This window comes from Vollenhovia emeryi, unplaced genomic scaffold (genome assembly GCF_000949405.1).
Source record: "Vollenhovia emeryi isolate VEMERY1.0 unplaced genomic scaffold, V.emery_V1.0 DF939130.1, whole genome shotgun sequence".
Taxonomy (NCBI): Eukaryota; Metazoa; Arthropoda; class Insecta; order Hymenoptera; family Formicidae; genus Vollenhovia; species Vollenhovia emeryi.
This window is the reverse complement of record NW_011967236.1, coordinates 2,307,489-2,330,191: the sequence shown is the minus strand read 5'-3', so window position 1 is coordinate 2,330,191 and position 22,703 is coordinate 2,307,489. Positions and strand designations below refer to the sequence as shown.

Genomic DNA, 22,703 nt, shown 5'->3' with positions numbered 1-22,703 from the left:
TCGTCTACTCAGGAAACTCGGAAGTTAGCAATTAAGGACTCTGTGCAATAACAAAAGAATGCAACTCTTTTTTTATATAAGAAATACAACATTTACTTTATTCTGCGATCCCTAATCAATAATTCCCTAACAATTTTGTAAGGAGTTCCAGAACTAATAACGGTGCCTGTGCGGTGTTCCATTAATATCATTTCGTTCGATGTGTTTTATAAAGTAACGTCTGTTCAACTGTAAACTTTATTTCGTTAGATCTCAAGAAAAAGAAATTACACTTGTTTAACATCACATTTCGAATGATTAATATTAAAATGATATTTAATGATCATTACTATTAATTAAGAATTAGTTATAATTATTAATACTAATAGTGTGTACAACCATACAGTGTTTTAGGGAAGGACAGCATTCGTATTGTGAAATCTTTTAATTAGGCTCAGTATCTTTCGATTAAATTCTCTCTCTCTTTCACTCACACTTATCACTTTCTCTCTTTTTCATTCGCACAAGCACTCGTCCATTTAGACTTTTTGCTGCTTTTTTTCTGGTAAAGAACCAGGCTACCGTTACCACCGCTGTATCTCTATTCAAACTATCGAACCGGTTAAAACATATCGCTGACTTCAAAGTGCAGTATATTACATTTTTTTTCATCCTATATTATTTCTTATGACAAACTAATGTATCTAACTATTACAATTATGTGTGAATCTTATGTTTAGCTTATCCCTATCATAAAACCGAACTAATCTCTCCTTATCATTCCTTGTTGGGAATTATCGTTAAGCTCAGCATCTTCTTCCAAGATCCTCCTCAACAAAATAAACCCTATAGCTTCGGGTATCATTGATAATTCTTACGTAATTACATCAGCATCCGTTATATGTATATACATATCCGTGAATCTATATGTATATATATATGTATATGTGTATATGTATATATATATATATCGAGTTAAACGAGCTTCGATTAGAATCTTGAATGAAGACCAAGCGTGTCACCAGAACGTCATCGATTGGACGCATGAACGCATGAACGCGTAATTATACAGGAGCGAGTTCTCGTAAAATTTACTCTGAACAGGCAGGACAATACATATATGTTAAACTGCTATACAATATACGACAGCGTTTCAACAAACTTATGCAAATCCAAATCCTTCGCTGCATTCGTGAATCGCTTTGAGTAGATTTGTACGTAGCTTATCATATGTCTCGTATACTGGCAGATCCAGTTGATTGAAACTGCAAAGGAATAAATGAGTTTTAACGTAATTTCACGTTATCTTATCCAATTTAATTTTAGCTTGTTTCCACATGTTTGAGAAAATGTAAAATTCTTATATAATTACCAAGTATGTGCAGATGGAAGTCTGTCCGTTGACCTGTCCTCTCTGTGAATTTGGAACTTTTGTACGCCGTTCATGCCTTCTAACGCGGCGAAACCTTGTAGCGGCACTTTGGACGTACCAGTAACGAATTGTAAAAACTTTGCACGATCTGCTTGATCAAAACCTCGTAATGCACGCCAAAACCATTGAATCTGTGTGTGTTTGGAAAAAAACACGACAAAACATAGAACAATACAATTCTTTCAAATATACAAAATAAAGTATAAAATGCCGAAATGTACCTGTAAAGATGTAGCAGTGTACTTGTGATACTCGGTATTTGCTTTAAGATCTTCGATATCTACATTAGGCAAGCCGCTGATTAATAGCTCAAGTTCTTGTTCGTTAAATATGGAGATCAGTCGTTTAGGTATAATATCATAAAAGCCTTCCAAGAATGCATTTAACCTGTAGAAGATTGAAAATATAAAAATTAGAAAGCAAGTATAAAGAAATAATTCAAACAAACAATATATTCTTCTACTTGATTTTGAATCTTTAGGCCACTTACTGTTTACGAATTGCTCCAGTCATCTTCATTTGACAAACGAGCCTAATATATTCAAGTTTGGTCTCTTCTGTAACAACTATATTACGTCCATTTGGTATTAAATCTCGCACATCGTTGACACCGAATTCGTTCACCTAGAAACAACGCATATATTTAATAACCGAAATATAAAGTTGAACATTACGCTGAAATAATTGTTCCTTACCTCTGTGGAGAACGTTAGCTCGTATCCCAAATCAGAAATATTATGTTCCGTAAGATAAACGAGTCCTTTGTAAAAACTGTAATCTTCGCTTTCCATATCTGTATGTTTCACGAGTATGCCAAGTATATGCTTATAGAAACTACGTGTGAAGTAACACTCTAACAATTTGTTGTCATAAATAGCCTTAGCTGTAAAAAAAATGACGTGTATCAGAATGTATATTAGAATCGTCGTTTACATCATCTGTTGAAATCTCTGCTGAAAATCGAATCAAATACTTACCAATTACTCGGCCCACAAATTTATAATAACATAAATGATTGGGATTGCAATGCGAAGATGAATTTATCATGTATGTTACTCGGTCGCCAGGGCTGACCGTAAAGAGGGCGTACATCGGGTTGAAGATCTCTCTCGAAATAATGACATACCACTCCCGCAACAATCCTCCGGCGTCTTGTCCTTCCTCGCCTTTTAGAATTCAAAAATAGATCTTGCTCAGTATCGATACTATGAAGCTCGTTCAAGTTTTATCAAGATAACTATTAGCCATTTGTACCTTCGAAGACTATGTAGAAGCGATTTTTCCATTCGTCCGCGTTCCTTCGATGAAGCTCCCTAAATGAATCTTCGAAAACGTGACTCCTACGAACGTGGACAGCCAACTCTTCCCTACGTATACCCTCGTCCATTCGTTCTAATTCCGTTCTGAAGTAACGTCTCTTCACATCGAAGTCTAACACTCTCGTGTGGTCCACCAGTACAGAAAACGGTCCGTCTGCCAAGTGCGTAGTCGTTTGTCGTAGAATTTGATTCAGCACAGTTCTGTGCGTTTCTACGGGAATAAGATAAGTATAACGTTAAATTGATAATAGCAATTAAGACTTTTACTCGTCATTAGTTAATATGTACCGGCAAATTTGAGGAACTTTAACTGATCTGGTGGCAATGTTCTCTGCGGGGGCGGTGTGATATCCCAGGAAGCATTAGTAGGAGCTTCCGACTGAGAGGTACCTTCGTTGTCCGAATATATCGGAGAGACTGGTGCTAAGTCTGGTACCACTTCTCGATTCTCGATGGTCGCGTTAATACGACTGTCCCGATCTCGATCTCGAGACGTACTTGAGGACGAGTGCACCAAGAAGAATGCTTCTACCGCAGGCTGCAACATGTTAGATGTACATGTATACATTTTGCAAATGATGAGTAACGGTACAATAATTCGGTAGTAACATTCTTCTACGATAATGAAAATTTAAATTCTTTACCTGTAAAACAAGGACGGCATGATGATCAGGAGTGTATTCTAATTCAAGTAAGCAGGCGCTAAGAGTTTCCCATAAATTATCTAACACTAAACTCTCACTCAGCAATGGAAGTGCGGTTTTCTCTTCCTCTGAAAAAGCAAAAAAATTTATATAAGACAAATATATCAGATATAAGTATTAAATGCAATAAATCACCAACATATGCTCGACTTACCATTGCGAGAAGAGGACGTCTTCGAATCAAGGCTCAAGGTATTTGCTTGCGTTGTATCCATAGGAACATCGGTGTCCGCATTATCGGCAGCTACAAAATACATTCATTTTCAATATAAGTGTTAATTGAGAACTTGGAAAAGAAAGTTAGAAGTATAAAAGTACCTGTCTCTGGTGCATTGCTTGTGGTGCCTGTATCCATGGCTGTCTCCGTTGTTTGATTAGCTTGAAGAAGTTTTCATTTATAAATATTGAAAATTTAACATAAATAACGAACCATTAAAAATTTATCGCAAGATACAGTTATAATAACGCATACATACTTGTTTTCTTGGTGTTTGCTAAGCGCACAGCTTCCCTTATTTGCACAATAACTTTAAGTATTCTCAAGAAGAATGCCTGACTAGAGGTTTTACTGACAAGAGCAGCCATCGATGGTAATTGAAGGTCACTTCCGGCTTTAACTTTACTCGGTGCTGTGACGACTACATTTTCATTAGTAAATCTAAAAAGAAAACTTTTCTTATAGCAAAGTATCAAGTTTCTCGAAAATGCAAAGCATATGAAAATTGATATTTGACATTCAATTGCACGTACTACAAGTATATCTTACCTATCTAATAAAATTCCTCGTCCATTTCCGCTACTGGTCGATGGTTGGTCCTCCAAAGAATTTCTTCGACTTAATTCACGATTTAGAACTTTCAATTCCATCATCAAATCGTTGATATGTTCACACACCATATTTGCCAATTCCATTGCACCTTCCAGGAGTAATTTTAATATCTAAAGAAAGACACAAGAAAGTGGAAGAAAAAGGATATAGATATTTTGTCATTAACACATTAACATTATTTACATTAATCTGTACACGTACCAATTGTCTAGTGGGGTCAGGGCAATGAGATAAGTTAAGTAATAGCGCAGTTGCATCCTCAAGTCCATCCTCGGAACAACTCTTACTGGTTAAAACCTGCACGGCCAACTTGAGGTGTCCCTCTGGCGCGGCGACACTTTGATCCTTATTGAGTTCAGTCTTCTTGTTCTTCGCACCGCCTTCTTGTCGCCGATAGGGATTCACTTCTGTCAAACCGATGGATATCAAAGACAGAAGTCGCAGCAATTTATCCGTCAGTTGACTGCTTCGCTTGATCACAGACCAATTGAGCATCGAGATAAGTTGACCGAATGCGGAAGCTTCAAATGTCGTTATGCCGTGTTCCGGCTCACTCCCCAAATTCGTATTCGAATGAGTCCTCGCGACCGATTTTCCTTTTTTAGACGCGCACGAATCCAATTTTAGAAGCAAATCCCAGAAGTCTGGGAGATCGCTCCTTCCTACTTTGGACACAGACTTGTTTTTCGCTCCACCCTCCTCTTTGCTGCCACTCACATCCTTCTCCTTACCACTATCTTTATCATCCAAATCCTTAGATTTGATTGGCACAAAATATCCAGGGAAACTCTTAGCCAGTGATATCAACAGTTCTAAAGTATGCCTGTAATTCAATAAAGCAGAATCCAAAATGTTTCATTAAAAATCTAAAGGTGATATAGATTTTTATAATAACTTTTTTTTACTTAAATCTTTAAAATATCTTAATACACTGACCTGCAGACGGTAGGTGCTGCCTGCGGATGAATTGCGATAATATTACCTTGTCTTTCAGATTTCTTACCAGCATGGCGTATTATGTGGAATACATTTGCTCTACAGCCGAGTGCAGCATCGATACTAATATTTAGCCACGATTGTGTGTTATTTCTTTGGTCAAAAATCTTTGGAGAACTGTAATAAATTATCAAGCATTATTATTATGTTATGATAAATACATCGCGTTCCGTTTAGAATTCCCAAGTGGCAAAAATTGTACCATAGATCCATGGGAGTATTTAATAATCCTTTTCTCTTGAATTTTCCACCAAAATCTGCCATGATATCCTTATTCTCATCGTTACTCCTTTCCATGATGCTCAGCAATGCTTTCACTATCCACTCCCTTGTGCTGCCGTGATAGCAAAGATTTCTGATAACTCTGTGAAGCCTAAGCGTGTTAATTTTTGGCTCGTCGACAAATAACAACACCAGCAGGCACGCCATCGATTCATGATCAAGTAATTGCCGGCCTCTTAATCGTAAGCCAGCGCCTTGGTGAGCCATATTTGTATCGCCGCGTGCATTCCAGGCATTCCATTGAGATCTTTGAGGTACTGCGTGAATAGCATATCGTGTGCCGCCTCCGCGAGCTGTAAATGTATTGCAATTTTTGTATAAAAATAACTCTACTTACACAAATTATTAATGATATTTGCGTGTGCGTAATCTAATATTAATTATAACAGAAACTTACCTCTTCCAGAATTTCTTAATATGCTCGAGAGAGCGGTATTGCTTTGACTAACATGATTGAGAAATCTTTCCTGCATCATGTGTCGATTACGTGCTTCCCATTCCCTCCTCAAATTTTGAGCTTCTTGAGCTAACTCCGGGGGAAGGACGGATATTTGGGACTCTTCCATGTCAGTTAGAATCTACAGAGATAATTGTCAGTAAGTAACCACTGTCGAAGAAAACAGTATAAATCCGTTCGAGAATATAACTATAAAATCTACTAACAGCCTGCCGAAGTGAAGGTTGCAGATTTTGGAAGAAGGCGGCAGCATCGACGGGATCCTCCGGATTTGCCGAGGCGGCCGCGTGTCGTTGCTGCTCCATACGTTGTTGCGCCAAGACCTCCTCCTGTATGGCCGGGGGCAAAGCAGCCAGGAACTCGGGATTTACTTCAACCGGCCCGCTTAGTTCCTCGACCGCAGAAGTCTGTGCGCGTTGCCTCATACGTTGCAATCTATCAACATATTATTTAATGATTGTTTACATATTGTTGTATGATCGTGATATATAAACGTCGAAGCAAGACCATTAATTTACCTGAGCTGCTCGGCAATAACTTCGTCGCGCATATCTTCAGGCAGAGCAGCCAGGAACGACGGGTCTACACCGTCCGGCAATTGTTGTTCCTGATTGCTGGATTGCTGTTGTGGCTGCTGTTGCGACGGTTGCTGCAACGACTGTTCTGAGGTACCTGCCGCGGTGGAAGTCTCGGTCGTAATTGAAGACGTCGAATCTTGATTAACGATGTTAGCGCTGCAATAACATTTATGTTAATTCTGCTGTAATCTACACTCACGTGCGTGCACGATACTCACTTTCGTTCAACACGCCGTAAGTCAATGTCACTAGTTCGACACTGGCTATCGTCAGTCAAGAGTCTACGGATCCAATCGGCCGAATCACTGCTTTCCCTCGACAGATCCTCGCTAGTTTCTTGACCAAAATCTACTACCAATGGTGTAGCCGAAGTACGGTTAGACGATGACTCAGTGACATTCGACGTCTCTGAGTTACTTCGTCCAGGCTGTCCTGCTGGGGCAAGATGTGTAGGCGCGTCATTAGACACATGTAGGTCTAATGACGAGAGAATATTAGTATACAGAATCTGAATAACTTGGTGGATAATAATAATAATTAATTGGTTTGAGCAAAAGATTCAGATTTCTAAAGTAGTCGCTTACGACATAGAACGATTAACACAAAAATACAATAAGAGATGTCTTTATATACTTTAAATGAAAGATCTCAATTAAGAAAACAATAGATATATTACTTAGTCTAATCGTTGCTTCTGAAGTGCACGGTCCAAGTACAGAATCGACGATACTTTCAGCCAGCTCTAATGTGGGATTTCGATTTGCCGTACGTGGATCACGACTGTCGGACGTTGACTGCTCCTCCGGCGGTGGTGGAGGTGGTCGCTCCTCGTCCTCTTGAACCGTCACTTCCATTTCACCTGTTACATCTGGTATGTAAAAAACACATAGAAACACGCGTATAGAATATTCATTAAAAATAAATATAAAAAATTATCTCGCGTTGCAGCTGTACCGATTATGTCCTCCTCCGGAGTACGCTCCTGTCTTGTAGTTTCTACCGCAGTTTCTTCTCCGGCTACAAGCGGCGTCACGTCAGTTCTTTGAGAGGTTGATGCAGATGGTCGCTGTTCGTCAAGTGTCAAACTTGGTAATGCAGCTAAAATATTAAATGCACAGTTTAAAGAGAATCGATGAGAATCGTATTAGCGCGTTTAAATTTTGTTTTGATATATGTGTCGTGAGTTTTTGTGTAGAAGGGAAAATATTCGGGCGTATTTATATACATATATTTACATTCTGTATTATTTGAACGTTCTTTCTCTTCTTTACTATCCTTTTCGTTTTCTTTCTCGGATCCATGTTGTTTTTTACGTTTCTCCTTACGCTCGGCGAGCTCAGCATTCCTATGCTTTTCCAGCCCAGGTATCAACTTGTGAACAACACCTTTCCAACACGAAAAATTAATAAAATTGTACCATGTATAAGACATAAAATTAACAAATTCCTTCGTTCTTACCAACGCAACAATCAGGTTGAGAATCTCCGTCTAATTGTTTGCTCTCTTCGATCCACCAGTGTAATGCAGTTGGTATGTTATTCAAGGTTGCGGCAAGGCTCGGACCAAAGAGATACCCAGATTGATCCTAACGACATTAAAAATTTAAGAATTACAATCTTTTTTATACATCCGTTTATGTCTTTATTTATACTGCTCTTTCATATTACACAGTGTACGTACGACATAATCGATCTGTTCTTCCTCTTGATTAGTGAATATTCCCAATCCATTATCCATTACGACCACCCGGGTATCCCTAAAACTCGATGCCAAAACTTGACTAGCAGATAAAGGGAGTGTCTGCGCTGCCGGACCTAAAAGTCTGCATCACATATGTTAAATAATTAGACCGTTTATTTTAATAGTCACGAAACACAATATGTTTTACTAACATATACCTTTGTAATATTACAGGTGGATTTGAACTACGTGGATTGGATAGCTGGAGATACTGATACCGCCTGTGTCGTAGAGCACGTTGCGTTCTAGTACTCGCAGTGTCCAAACTTCCTTGCGATATTAACAGTGGGTGAGTACTGATGCCTGTATCAGAATTATCGCAATTATACTCTTACAATCACGCAAGAAATTAGTTGAAAGATAAAAGAAAAAAAGGAGAGAAAAAAACACAGTCGAACGTTCATATCGACACCCCTGTTCTCGACCAGCTCAAGCCTTCGTAAACTAAGATTACGGACACTTACACGGACATTAACACGTTCATTCTACGTTAGGAAATCCATGCAGTAGAAATGAAAATTGAAGGGGAAACTGAAGTCGAGAATAGAGAGGTTGCTCGGTCCCGATTAGTCAAGAATAGGGGAATTTCCGACTGTAATTATCTATTTTCGCTCCTATTTACCGTTGTTCTCAGAACCTGCAGGGGGCTCTTCAAACAGACCTAATGGTAACGGGAATGTGGTATTCCATGGAAGACTAGGTCGCGTATTAACTGGCGTCGATGTATTCGCGATGTCCTGATTTTCAATGTTGTGTTGTATCATTACAACATTACCACCGTCGCGCTCGGAAGAGGGAAACATACGAAAAACGCCGCCCTCCCCAGAGTCCTCGTAAAATTCTATTCCATCCTCTTCATAATTAGACGAGCCTTCTTCCTCTTCTTCCTCCTCTTCCTCATTTTCTTCACCTATAATAATGTAAATGAGAATAAGAGATACGATCTTTCTACTTCGGTTGCTATTATCATGTATCAAGTCGGATTATCTACCATCATCTTCCTCTTCCTCCTCTTCGTCCTCATCGTCCTGTACCTCGTCCTCATTATCGTCGGACGGATTGCTATCGGAGTCCGAGTCGGAGCTCATTAAGTCCTCCTAAAATAAAATTCATTGTAAACTCAGAAAATAAAACGGAAAGTATACTAATTACACGAGAGAAAATGAAAAAGTGACGTTACTCTTACTGTGGTATCTCGAGTCGGATCAAAATCGCCCTCCGCGTCGCGCATTGCGAGGCTCTCATCGTCAATGTCCATTGGCCTATGCGGGCGAGAAGATTGTTCTTCCGCCACGGCCGAGCCGTCCCTGGAAAACAGTACACTACTTGATTATAAGTACTGTAGCTTTCACGAGCTTGAAGGGCTCATTAAACAGATAAAAAAAAAGATTCGCGAACGTGTGCAACACAGAAGACAAAAACACACATAAGCAGCCAGGAAAGGAAATACATATCATGCTTAAATTAAAAAGAAAATCTATATCTGTATGTGTGTTCGACTGACAAATTGTACGATTGAATCTTGTACATGTGTGTTACAAAATGAAATCGCATAAAATACAATCCGTGCAAAGAGAGTACTCTGCTGATATCTGTTAAATGAAAGACACTGTCACTATGCGATATCTGTACCACATATGGGCATATCACTTGAAATTTTTTTATTCATACATTTATATTTAGTAAGATATTTTTTTTTCTGCCATGTTGATGTCATTGCTGCGTAGATACATCTTAATCAAACACAAAGAGAGTGAATTTACTTGATTTGAATTGCATGACGTTCATCGAAATCTGATTAATCGTTAATTTGCCTCTTGTTACCTCTCGAGTAGCTGATCCATAATATCCTCCAGTGCAGCCTCATCCCCTTCCTCGTGTACCTGGCTCTCCGAAGTCGGTTCCAAGCTTTCCGCAGTCACAGAGATATCGTGCTCAGTGTTCTCGGCGTCCTCGTTCGCTTCCTCGCCCACGGCGTGCGTAGCCTCGGAGGTCGTGGTGCCAGTCTGTTCTCCAATCGGCTCTTCCTGGACCGTCCTGTTTTTCGGCTTCGTAAATTTGTTATTGACCGCACCCGGCATTGGTTGATTGATAATGCGCGACAAGGTCTCGAGTGGTTTCAACGCGGCGTTAATAGTGCCGGCCATATTCGGACTCGACAGATCGAGACTGTGCGGTATTTTGGCTAGATCGGTGATTATGCCCTTTCTCAGCATTATTCTAACGATGTAATTGACATTGTTGTACTGGTGGGCCCTCAAAGAAGCTCTCAGCTGCGTATGCGACATATTCGGCGGACAACTGTCGATCATCGTAGAGATCAGTCCGATTAGCAACTGAAGCTGAGCGTGCTTCTCGGAACTCTCCGGAAGGGCGAGCGTCCTCGTCAAGGCTGCCTTCACTTCAGTCACCAAAGTTGTCTGCACATCCGGCGAGTGATTGCACGAGGCTATAGCTGCGATCAACATTCTTGCCATGCTGCTGCACGTTCGATCGCCCGAATTTTCCGGCGACATCGGCAAAAGTTTATCTAGTAAGAACGCTAAAGCCGTCGTGTCTTCAGATACCATCTCACTTTGCCCAGCTCGGTACGTATGTTCGGTGATAAGACTAGCTACGGCGCCGTAAGATCTCACAGCCTCCGCCAGTATCTTCAATATCGCAGACTTAGTCAAGATGGGCTTCTTTGCCTCCTCCGGCTCTACCTTGCTGTTGTTACCGATGTCGGTATAAATTTTTAGAGGGATAATTTGCGACACTTGATCATCGTCGTCCAAGGGATCGTTGGTGGTCGTTGCGTTATTCCTCAGCACATCTCGCCGTGACGACGTCGACGAGGACGTATTACCTATCGATGAGGTCGCCGCGTGTGACGTCTTCTTTTCGGGGCTCGTTGGGGTTGTCGACCCGTCATCCGACGACACAGGCATCGGTTTAATTAACGCGTTCAACATATCACGAATAACACCTACGGATACCTCTTCCACCATCGGTAATGCTGGAGAGTGACTAGGAGGTAAGGCTTTAACGACTAGCCTATTGTCAACATCATCTTCTGCAAAACGACAAAGATACGATTAGGAAACAAAGTCGCCAAAAATATTGCTACTTCATATCAATGGCTGCAGAGTCCACGCAGAGACCAAGACCAAATTAATTAAAACTCACTTTTCAAACAACTTATGTCAACTCTAAGGATATTCTCGCACACTTCTTTGTATACTTCCGGATTGCGGCAAACGGCGCTGCTAATTTGCCGCGTCATGAAAAGAATCTCTTTGTATGCAGGAGGTATGTTGCTCTGTGTGCGCGCACGAATCACCTGAAACAGAGGCAGACGAATAATACATTGTTACATGGATGGATTAGTACACGCGAAACTGTATCGAAAGGACAAACGTAGATACCTTCTCCATCGCGAGGCGAAGCGTGCGCGGCTCTTCAAGAGTATGTCGTATCAGTAACGTGCAGAGGTTGATGCAGCCGGTGAAACTGCACATCTGTGTCATTTCGAGGAGTAACTTAACGCCTCCCTCACGCGCGAACACCTCGGCATTCCGATAATCTCTTGTCAGACGTAGACATACTTTTAACACTGCATGTAACGCGTCCCGATCGACTGGGATCGCCAAAAACTTTACACACGCACTGTAACATAAACGAACAGATATTTATTACTTCACTCAGTTTTATGTACCAAGTATTTCGTATAATAACGCATGGTCACAAAAAGAAACATTGCAGAAAATGATAAACCCAGAGGAGCGTTAATGTCAATTAATCATACAGCATCCTAGAAACTAGTATTACGTGTACATTTAAAATGTATTATTCAAGTTAAATATCTGTACGATCGTTAATGTAGATCTCTTATCTCTCACCGTACAATACTCGGTGCTATACTAGGATCCAATCCCTGTACCACAGTATTTCGTCTCTCCTCTCCTACCGGGCTCTCGTCAGTGTCCATATTCGAATCCGAACCAGAGCCACCGTCCTCTTTGTCCGTGTTCAGCTTGAATCCCATCGTGATGGGTCTTCTGTTATCACTGTCTTCATTCACTTGAGTCATGCAAGAGAAGGTGATGAGATATCGACGCCGACTGCATGATATCCGTACACTGGACTCGCCTGCCCAGTACGCGTCGTTGATAATTCGATTGTTCATTGGCGAATAGAGGGTCCACTTGCCAGTGCTCAGGTCAAACCATTTCCACGCTCTGGTTGTAATCTTGTGCATTATCTGCTTCCGCTGCGTAAGAGTGGCCACCTTTTCTAAACGATCGATGAGTAATAAGAGAGGCGCCAGCCACTTAGGTGTCTTCATGCTCAACACGGCGCTGGTATCCTTGCAGTCTTTAGCGATTCTGTTCTTGTTCGCGGTAAGCGGCGCCTCGCTCACCACCAGCAGACGCACAAGCTTATCCAGTATCGCGCATTCCTCTACTATTAAAGCGCATGGCACTCTCATCTCCTGGAAGGAACCTTCGAAGAAGAGGGTGTACAGATAAAGGCGACCGGACAGCTTGTTCGCCTCCTCGCACTCCACCAGCCTGGCGCCGGCATTCTCGTCCTGGCTCTCGGCGATGTCGATCAGATAGTCCACCAGACGACCGACCTCGCGTATCAACTGCCGTAACGTATCGTCCCGCCACTCGTCGCCGTTTCTCTTCGTGATCGTTACCAACAGATCGCAAATCCTGTACACCGTGTCCGGCATGAGGTCCAATAGATTGAGACACTGGCCAAGCGCGCTGCGCGTGAACTCGTCTATGCTCTCGGTGATGGTAGTCTCGCGCGCGGGCGCCTCCTCGATGCCCGAGATCTTGCGCGTGTCCGTGTCGCCGAGCGACATCGCGATAGCGTGCATTATCTGATCGTCGTCCGCCAGTTCTAAATCCATGATCAAGCCCTGGCCGCTGGCGTCGCTCACTGGAGCATCAGGTCTACGCAGAGTCGCAGGATTTGTCAGGAGGTAATCGGTCGCCTGTTCCACGGTCATCGTGTGCAACAACGCTTCTATGCAGTGCGCGCGACTGAAGCCCATGTCCATCAGTTGTCTCAGATATTCCGGATTCACGTCCGCCTCTGGCTCGTCTCTACGTTCGGTTCCGCTGCTTCTGCTGACGCCACTCGCGCCGCTACCGCTAGCTATCGCGTTGTCTCCTCCGTTCTCCTCCTTTTCGGTGCGCTCCTTGATAATCTTCTCGCCGCGTAGAATGTGTCGTAAGATCGATAGAATAGACTCCGTCATGCGAGCTCCGTAGTTTTTCAACGGCTTTTTGCCCCACATCAGCATCACCGCCTCGAAGGCTTTTTTATGAATGTCAATGAGGTATCTGATAGGATCGAACGTTTCGCACACTTTGTAGATTCCCGTGCACTTTGACGAGACCACGTGGGGCGAGTCCAAAATGGCCTTAGGATTGACCATTTTCTCCAGCAGCATCAGCCAGGCGTCCAGAAACTCGCCAGTTCCGTCAGGTAGATTAGGATGTTCCAGTCCCTCGGATAATGTAAACTGGCCTCCGCCCGACAATGCCCAGTGAAAGGTAGAGAAAAATGCATTCTGACCGTTTAGCTTAACAAATTTCTGAAGCATCAGGTGATAGGGATGTCTCTTCTCGTCGAAGAGCATCGGTGAGGTGAATCCCACTGAGCATATGAGGAAGGTGAGCTTGAACTTGGGAATCGGTGACGGGGGTAATTTATCCCACGATAAGCCGCGCGTCAGCAAGCAGTTCAACGCGGTAGCAACGCTTCGCGCCGCCTGAGAGGGCAACGTGGGCGTCAATGGCATCTGCTGTCCTCTACGTTGTCTCACAGGAGAACCCATACAAAGCTTGACAAGCAGACCGAATAACTCTGAGAGTGCTCTACCGAGTCTTGAAGAAGCGCCAAGTAATGGTTTAATGTACTTCAGTTGATAGTTATTCGGCCTGTCGGTGCTTACGTTCGGTTTATCGTCGACCTCCATTGGCACTGGCGGCGGATCTGTGCTAAGAGCTTCCATGGCCGTGGTCATCCCGTTACTTCCCATATCCGAAGATGCAGTAGCGGACCAGGAGGAGGACGAAGGCTCGCCCTCGGTTTTTAACTCGGGTGGCATCAACTTGTTCATGTCCTCTTTACCAAATTCGCATCCGGCCGGGATAATATCCTCGCTACACAACGCAAGTAGCAATGTACTTTCCCAAACGAGAGACATATAAAGCTCCGATAAACCTTTGAGAACGGTCAAGCCCAACTCGGAACCCCAGTGATTCATAGAAAGATTTCGGATATCACTTTGACTCGTACGGCAAACGTGAACGAACATCACAACGTATCCGTGAGCTGCATTCATAGCGTGCAATAAAGGCGTAGCAGTATCACTTGTAAATGCAGTCTCCAAATTTGGCGCTGACGCAAGTTCATGTAGTAAAACCGAGCCGCCGGGGGATTCCATATTGCTGTGAAGTGGCTTCAACAAATTTAGCACTTCATTTAATTGCGACAAACCTGTCTTGAGTACCAATGGTTCGTTTGCGAGGTTCTGTAAACGCCAGATTACATTTACGTTAATACAATTACATTAAGAACGTGTATCGTTAAGAAAAATAATTGTACGAAAATCAAACGTACCAAAATACTTTTGCACACCGAGGCTACAGATTGGGCCGCTTGTGCGACAGGATAATCAACAGGTAAATTAGGTAAACCCAAAATCGATAGTAGTGGAACGAGTCCTTTCTGAGCAACAAATTCTCTGCAGTGATCGTCAGTTGAATTGTTGCTCAGTATGGCATCCACAAATTTCATAACGTTGTGAATATATTCCACTAAAGCAATGGGAGTCTTCTCTCTTGGTTGAGGAGGTGGTCCAGGCTGCGGTGGCGACATACTAGGTTGTTCCTCTCGTTGAGGATGCGAACTCGTGCTCGCTTCCTCCTCATCCTCTTCCTCCTCATCGCTACTGCTACCACCACCTCCTCCACCGCCACCACCGGAGTCTCCTACTCCGACGCCGACTGATTGACCAGATGTTTGACGATGTCCAGAGGCCGTGTTTGATGGCGAATTTTCGGATTTACTGGCGGCACGCCAACATATGTATCGCGGATCACAGCCCAATACGCACAATTCTTCGAGTAACTAGCAAGTGAAAAAGAAAAATAAGTATTTGAAAAATACATGTGTACAAATAATTAGTTATTAGAAAGTACAGTTTGCAAATAACACCTTAATTATAGCCGCAATAGCGTCGACTTTTAAGCTTGGTTGGTGCCTCATCAGCTCATCCATGGCATTGCCTAGGTTCGAGGCTGTATCGCCTAACGGATCGGCGCTTCGTCGTCGTCGCATTGCCGAAAGATAAACGGGCGAGAGAAGTACTTTAAACAAGCGTTCGAATGGCCGCCGCTTCACAAAAGATTCAAGACCACGTTGATTTAAACAGAGTGCACTGAACACATTAGGTAAAGAGCCCAATACTTCTCTAGTGGCAGGAACCTAATATAACAATTGACAAAAGTGTTCTTAATATCATACAATGAAAACATACTCTTCTACCTATAAAACACCAATTCTTCACACTCACTTCTTTTATGAGTAAAGCGTGGAGTACAACATCAGTCAAGCCGTTATCTTGTAGGGATGATAGCAATGATGGTTCTTGGAAAACATACACAGTCACGACATCGGTAGCAAGTAAAAACAACGAAGGACCGTAATACTCTGAATTGCTTATAATGTGCTTCAGAGAAGATGGTAGGGTACCCTCCATAACGTGTCGAATGCTGTCGGAAAATGCCGGATCCTGAATTGCTTTCTTAAGAAAGTTCAACATCGACTTCAGGAGCGCTGCTCGTTGTGGTAAGCATGTTTTGCCGGTCTTAGCGGCAGAGTAGTCTGGCTGCTGTTCGCTCTTCTCGTCCGCTTTAGCAACCGTATTTTCGTCTTCCGATATCTCCATAGGATTAGACGACTCCTCTCGTTCATCGAATGTCTCGTGTTCGCGGCGCGACGTGGAAGATGCCTCCTCCCTTTCTGCCGATCTTTCACGCGAGGTTTGCGGAGCATCTTGATAGAGCAATGGCTCAATTTCAAACGGCTGTTCTTTCCTACACACGTTAACTTCCATATCTAAACGATTGATGAAGCTCGCTAAGCCACTGTGAGTTTGAAAACCTTGCATGTCTATGTTTGTTATTAAATCTATCACGCGCACTGCTCTTGTTACAAACTGCAAAAGAAAAGAGATGAAATTAACAAATAAAGATAAAACCCATTGAATCGCAACTTCTTTTACTCATTAATACTGAATTGTAAGAAAATGTACGGTGTTAAATAGTACCGTTATATGTTCCAGTTCACTTCCTGGCCAATTGATGACTTTCAAAAGGCTCTCCATCATGCCGCAGCTTACGAGAGCCTCTCCACCCGCTTCGTAACTTGCAAGATGATATAAAAAACTAAACAAGGCTGTCGCAAGCGGAAGAGGAAATGGCTGCCCATCAGGTTGTGGCGAGGTTAACGTTGTTATACAAGTACGAACCAAAACGGGCAAAAAGCCGTGATACGAGCTAGCGCCAGTGACGTCAATAATCATATTCAATCGCGAACCAGGTTTTCTAAAATCACACGGGTAAAGATTAGCATATCCTATCAGCTGTCGTAAAACTGTACGAGATAAAGAAATAATTTACACTCACTTAGGGAAGTGTGGATTCCGATCCAAGTGTATAATGCTCGTAAGAGTCCGCAACGCTGCCGCACGAATCTCGACGAGATGAGTATGTGGCAATTCCAACAATTCAACCAGTTCTTCGAGAAGTCCGGCGTGGAGAAGACTATGCGCATTTTCTTGCAGCGCGTTGCTGTACACAAGCACGGATAGTGCTTGCAACCGTGCCTGTACGCACTGCAATCGTCTTCGATAATCCGAAAAACTATGCGCTAGTCTTATGTGTGTCAATAGAGCCATCTAAGAACAAGTTCCAAGCGCGTTAAAGAATATCCTTCACACAGCAAGGAGACCAATTAAAGTCTAAACATCCTTACCTGTCGTTCCTGAGGTACGTTATAAACTTTCAACAAATCATTCATGATCTGTGCTGGGGTTTTTCCGAGTTTATCAACATTTTCTATATGTATATATGTTACAAGATTCATTTGACCAACTTTCTTTGTACTAGAGAGTGATGTACCAGTTGCCGATGGCTCCGCTACAGTCGGATTTTCCGCATAAAATTCGAAGTGTAACGTTGTGGCGCTCGCTGGAAATGGCTGTAAGTTAAACAATAATTCATTTATAAAACTGCGCTCCATTGTACATTGTTGTACAATAATTTTACACGCGTGCTTACTTTCTCTGGAAATTCCTTGCAGCAGTCTGCCAAACCAAAACCGTTCTCCTTTCCTCCCCAACTCTATAACGAGTTATTATTTCATAAATAGAATTAACTCATATTGCTATATATAATTTATATAAAATATAAATTAAAGTTACTAACCTCTGCTAGGTGAATAAGCCTGCTGAGCAAAGCCTGCCGTTTGTCACTATTTAGACGTGTAATAAAATTACTGCGTTTACTAAACATGTACAGAAGATTTAATACACCGAGGACTACATTCATGTTACAACTTGATAGTAAAGTAACCAAGTGTTCCATGCTGTTGTACAAATGCCGTGAGAATGAATGCTCAATTAACAACGTTGTGAAGTGGAGAACCCAGAGAAGCAGCTCTTTCGCCTGCGCATCAAGTTAATAATATACAAATTATTTTATTAATCGGCTTGTAACTTATAGATTACGTCAAGTAACATACGAAAGTGATCTCAATCGATTGGCGCCAATAGAGGCAAATCGCTAAAACAGACCTCTCGATTTTGAGGAAGATCACATGCTAATTCCCATGGATTATCAGGACTCCTTGCTGCAGCTTCTTCTAAAATACTGTCACTGAGATCTAAGACATCGATCCAATGAAACAATTCGCACTTTCCGAACGTCCACGCGTCTATCTGCTTCAGTTCTTCCAGCAGCTCCGCATGCGAGCAAGAGCGCAGTTTGCTTATGAGTGCCTGACATTCTGCCGGCTAAACACACAGGTCAAATGATTAGTCTTAATACAATAAGCTAAACAAAGAGTACGCGCGTGTACGTATATATACTGCAAACTTTTACATTCCAAGAAACAATGTACAGGTAATCGAGATTAGTCTACAAAATCATGTCGAAGCTTATATTGTTCACAAAGTTCCACTTCAACGTACTTGTACGCACAATAATTAATATAAATGTTTTATATATACGTATACAGAAAAAGTATAAAATTGCACAGTCTATCGGAAAGAAATTCACTGGCGCTTGCGTTAACGCGTGAATCTAAATTGAACCGTTTAAAAGGTTCACCGAAATAAACACCGTGTATAATACTTACCACTTCGGAAGTGCACTTTTTCAATCTACTGCGATCGATTTTCATTTTGGTGTATTAACGAATCCTTCCCAAATTTAATATCTATAAAATAAAAGCACAAACAACCGCGTTATAAATTTCATAATATCTCAAGTGAGTGATGAATATACATATATATATAAGTAAAATATCGCGAGTTCTCGACGTGATAAAATAATCCTTGCGTCACTGATGGCGTCTGATAGCACAGGAAAGTACAAAAGCTTCCCTTTTCTTTGTTATTACAAGAACGCTTGTGTGAAAGCACAATTAGTCATACTATCCTAATAAGATTGCCACGTTCCACAGATATCATATCAAAGTGGCATAATGCCAGGAGATATAAAAACTCTACGTAACAAAACGCTACAGCTCCAATTCGTCTACACGGGCGTTGTAAAATCTTCCCAAATGCATCCGTTCACCAGCTGTAACGTGTCAATGAACGATCCAACGGTATTCCAGAAATTTCTAGAAGGCCCAAGATTCTTCCTCCGCACGAGAGAATTACAAAAAATTACATAATCGGAGACACGTCGCTAAGGGCGCACGTACATTTTCATTAACACGTGACTTTTGCGAGAACGCACGGATCCCAAGAATGGACAGATCAACTGATCTCTGCGACTCATGCATGGATCAGGCGACAAAAGAATCACACGTAAAGGGACTACAATTAAGACAAGTATAAAGTTCGATGTATATATGTGCGTGTATAAAGAAAAGCCTAATGTGCTCGTGGCATTCTCTGAACCATGTGCGCAGCTAAGAGAGTTCGGACTTGGTTCTTCCGAAAGATCCTGGAATTACTCCTAAGACGCTCCTTCCACTTCCGTGATCCCAAAGCCTGATCTACACTGTGCTCCCCGCATCTAGAAAGATTTTATTTTATACAAACAAGTCAAAACGATTAAAACATTTGTCGACGGCGTACGATTGTACGGTGTACATTTATCGACTTCTGCAAGTTTTTTAAACGTACAGACGTAGAAAATAGAATGTTGCCAGGCGCAAAGAGCACATTGCGGTCTAAGCGTAAACGTTTACGTGGCTTCACGATGATGCGCGTACGTTCTATGACGAATTAGAAGAACACGTGCGAACGTGCGCGAGCTCAGTTGGAGAAAGAGAGCAAATCGCACTACGGCGAATAGGCTGTCTCGTGTATCCTCGCGATTTCAACGAATCGACACGCGATCGCACAACAATGATCGAACGCGACGTTACGAAACGTATCGCAACATGGAAGCGACTCCTTTTTTTTCCCCTCTTCCTTCTTCGAACGCTCGGGGCTTATCTGGGTCGTCCTACCCTTTGTGTCACGCGTCGGTTCATCCCTCGGGCCCGCAGGACGCTCGGCTCCTCGCCCTGGATCGGCCGCGGGCGGCGCGAGGAGGCGGGATCGCGTGGAGTTCTCGTGCGCGCGAACGATCACACTTTAATCTGCACAGTCATCAGCGGCACGGGGGAGAATCTAACCTATTCCGCGCGGCGCAGGGACACACAATGGTCGAGGGCCCCCGCGAGAACGAACAACACAGAGCACACACCGGGATCGAGTGACAACACCCTGGCGGCGATCGGTCACACTGCCAGCGCGCACGGGAGACCCGTGCGCCCTCGTAAATAAACGTTTGAAGGTGAAAAGAGGCGTGCGATGCGCACGGTTTTCGAATCGCGGCGACGGTTAGACGCGCGACGGGGAAGAGTCCCTTTGCCGTCGGGGACTCGCCGAGGGAGAGGAACAACGAGAGGGAAAGGGGGGGAAAAAAAGGGAAGAAGAAGAAAAGACCCGAGAGAGCGAGAGGGAGACGCGCTCGCGGAGAAAGGGGGGAAAGGAGAGTGAGAGAGCGACGTAACCCCTTCTCTCCCCCCTCTACCCACACTCTTTTTCTCTCTCTCTCTCTCTCTCACTCTCACCTGGCGATGAGCCGTCGTACTTCCGTGGCTCCGACCTCTCGCCGCGATAACGCGGCGCTGCCGCCACTGGTAGCCTCTTCCGTCGATGTGCTCGAGTTCCGTCCGATGCGCTTCTTCACGTCAGGAGCGTGGCGATGCGGCACGGGCATCGCGCTCGCGCTCCGAACCCGTGAACCCGAGATCACTTGTCGAGATCACTGCCGTTGTATGCTGCTGCTGCTACCGCGATCCTCGCCAACTCTTCCGTCATTAACACGCGCGGACCGCGACGGACCTCCTCTCGTGGTCGTCGTCACGTTGACGGTCGGCCGCGGCTCTCTACGCTTCGCGACGGAGACGGCGAGAACGCGGGCGGAACGTGACGGAACGAGAACGGGCGATAAGGAGGGGAAACGGTGGGAGACGGACGGAGCGCGATGGGGCCGGCGATCGGCGGGCGGGCGGGAGGGGAGGAGGAGGGAGGGAGGGGGAGAGTGGCGGAATGGAGGGCCGATAATTCTCGCCGTGTGCGCTCGCGGCACACGACGGTGTCAAAACAAAACCGCGGACGAGCGCGGCCGCGAAGGCGCTCGTCTCCCTCTCTCTTCCCTTTTATTAATTTTTTTCCTCCTCTGTTCTCTCTTCCTCCTCCTGCTGGTGCCGCTGCCGCCGCTCCTTTTCCTCCTATCGGCCGACGACGGTGCCGATCAGCGCCATTTTAGCGAGGCATCCCGCACGACGGCGTGTCGTCTCTCGTCTCCTTTAACCTTGGCGGAACAGACGGGATCCGCGCACGCTACACCAGAACCCCGGGCTCGACCGTCGTCGACGTTTTTCGAGCGCCGTTCGTCTCAGCCGCTCTCCGTCCCTCTCTCGCTCTCACTCACGCTCGCGCGAGCGAGTTGACGACCTCCTCGTCGCGGCACACGGTCACTCGTCTCGCTCGACGTCGTCGTCGTCGCGCGATAACTCGCGCTCTCGTCTCTTTCACGTATATACGTGTATTTATTGCGCACCGAGAGAGAGAACGCGCTAGCTCGGCTGCGTCCGCGTACACACGTATACACACACGCACGCGCGCACGCGCGCGCGCTCACCCGAACACAACCTCCTCTACGGGGGAAGACGTCTCGCCTCGCTCGCTCCGGCTCGAGAGGAGTCGCTCACGGCGAAACGCGGGCGATACGCGATACCGTCGACGCGCGAATCCCACGCACGTCCTCCGGTCCTTCCGCGCGCGCGAGATCCCTTTTTCTTCCCCCTTTTTATTCTCTCCCTGTCTCGCTCGCTCGCCTTTCCCCCTTGCACGATGCGGCGCACACAACAGGCCGATCCACACGTTGTCGTGTCACTCGCCTCGTCGAACGGGACGCACGCGATCGACGCGCGCGGTGCTTCCGCGCGACATCTCGCGAGCGCGTACTCGCGAGTCGCGATGCGAACGCGGCGTAATGCGGGGTCTACAATAGGCCTGTTCTTTATTACTGCACTACTGAACTAGTGCAATAAGTTAAAATGAAACAAATAGATTACCTCTCATTCCAACTCATTGCACCAGTGTGCACTAGTTCAGGGGTGCAGCAATAAAAAACAGACCCTATGTTTACACGGTACCCTAATCGGGTTTAATAACATCCGTAGTTAAGGGGCTGACCAATCGCAGTCATTCCATTCTTCTGAAGAATAGTTGTGATTGGTCAGTTTTATAACTACAGATGTTATTAAATCCGATTAAGGATGATGTGTAAACGTAGTCATTGAGTGCTGCTACACGGAACGCTTAATCGGGTTTAATAACATCTGTAGTTATAAAACTGGCCAATCACAACTACTTCTCAGAAGAATGGAATGACTGTGATTGGCCAGCCCCTTAACTACGGATGTTATTAAACCCGATTAAAGCCTCGTCTACATAGAAGCCGTAAAGTCGTAGTCGTAAGAATAGTCGACTGCGATTGGTCAATTCTTATGTATCTGACGAAATTGACCAATCGCAGTCAATTATTCTTACGACTACAACTTTACGACTTCTATGTAGACGAGGC

General features: G+C 44.1%; 1 protein-coding gene across 5 annotated transcripts; it reads right to left on the bottom strand.

Annotated features, from left to right (window-relative positions):
- Positions 1–219: 219 nt before the first annotated feature.
- Positions 220–20,758, bottom strand: LOC105568347 (E3 ubiquitin-protein ligase HUWE1). 5 transcript variants are annotated; one of them, XM_012023949.1, is made up of 44 exons: positions 20,680–20,758; positions 18,742–18,822; positions 18,179–18,397; positions 17,811–18,050; positions 17,664–17,726; positions 17,359–17,583; positions 17,010–17,281; positions 16,652–16,928; positions 15,896–16,540; positions 15,538–15,807; positions 14,941–15,450; positions 12,198–14,851; positions 11,724–11,964; positions 11,485–11,638; positions 10,141–11,371; positions 9,497–9,638; positions 9,308–9,413; positions 8,939–9,226; positions 8,475–8,619; positions 8,257–8,398; positions 8,035–8,161; positions 7,812–7,961; positions 7,531–7,674; positions 7,253–7,444; positions 6,795–7,053; positions 6,517–6,732; positions 6,205–6,433; positions 5,939–6,119; positions 5,462–5,834; positions 5,200–5,376; positions 4,465–5,086; positions 4,201–4,373; positions 3,911–4,092; positions 3,753–3,812; positions 3,589–3,678; positions 3,375–3,502; positions 3,019–3,268; positions 2,666–2,941; positions 2,389–2,577; positions 2,107–2,294; positions 1,902–2,035; positions 1,633–1,798; positions 1,352–1,542; positions 220–1,244 (listed from the first exon to the last, which is right to left on the bottom strand). In XM_012023949.1, the coding sequence occupies exons 2-44, from the start codon at positions 18,784–18,786 to the stop codon at positions 1,142–1,144; spliced, it is 12,669 nt and encodes a 4,222-aa protein (XP_011879339.1). In that variant the 5' UTR covers positions 18,787–18,822; positions 20,680–20,758; the 3' UTR covers positions 220–1,141. The 5 variants fall into 5 exon arrangements, with proteins under 5 accessions (XP_011879339.1, XP_011879341.1, XP_011879343.1 ...); XM_012023951.1 differs by having other exon boundaries at positions 7,253–7,435; XM_012023953.1 differs by having other exon boundaries at positions 8,978–9,226.
- Between the last annotated feature and the right edge of the window lie 1,945 nt (positions 20,759–22,703).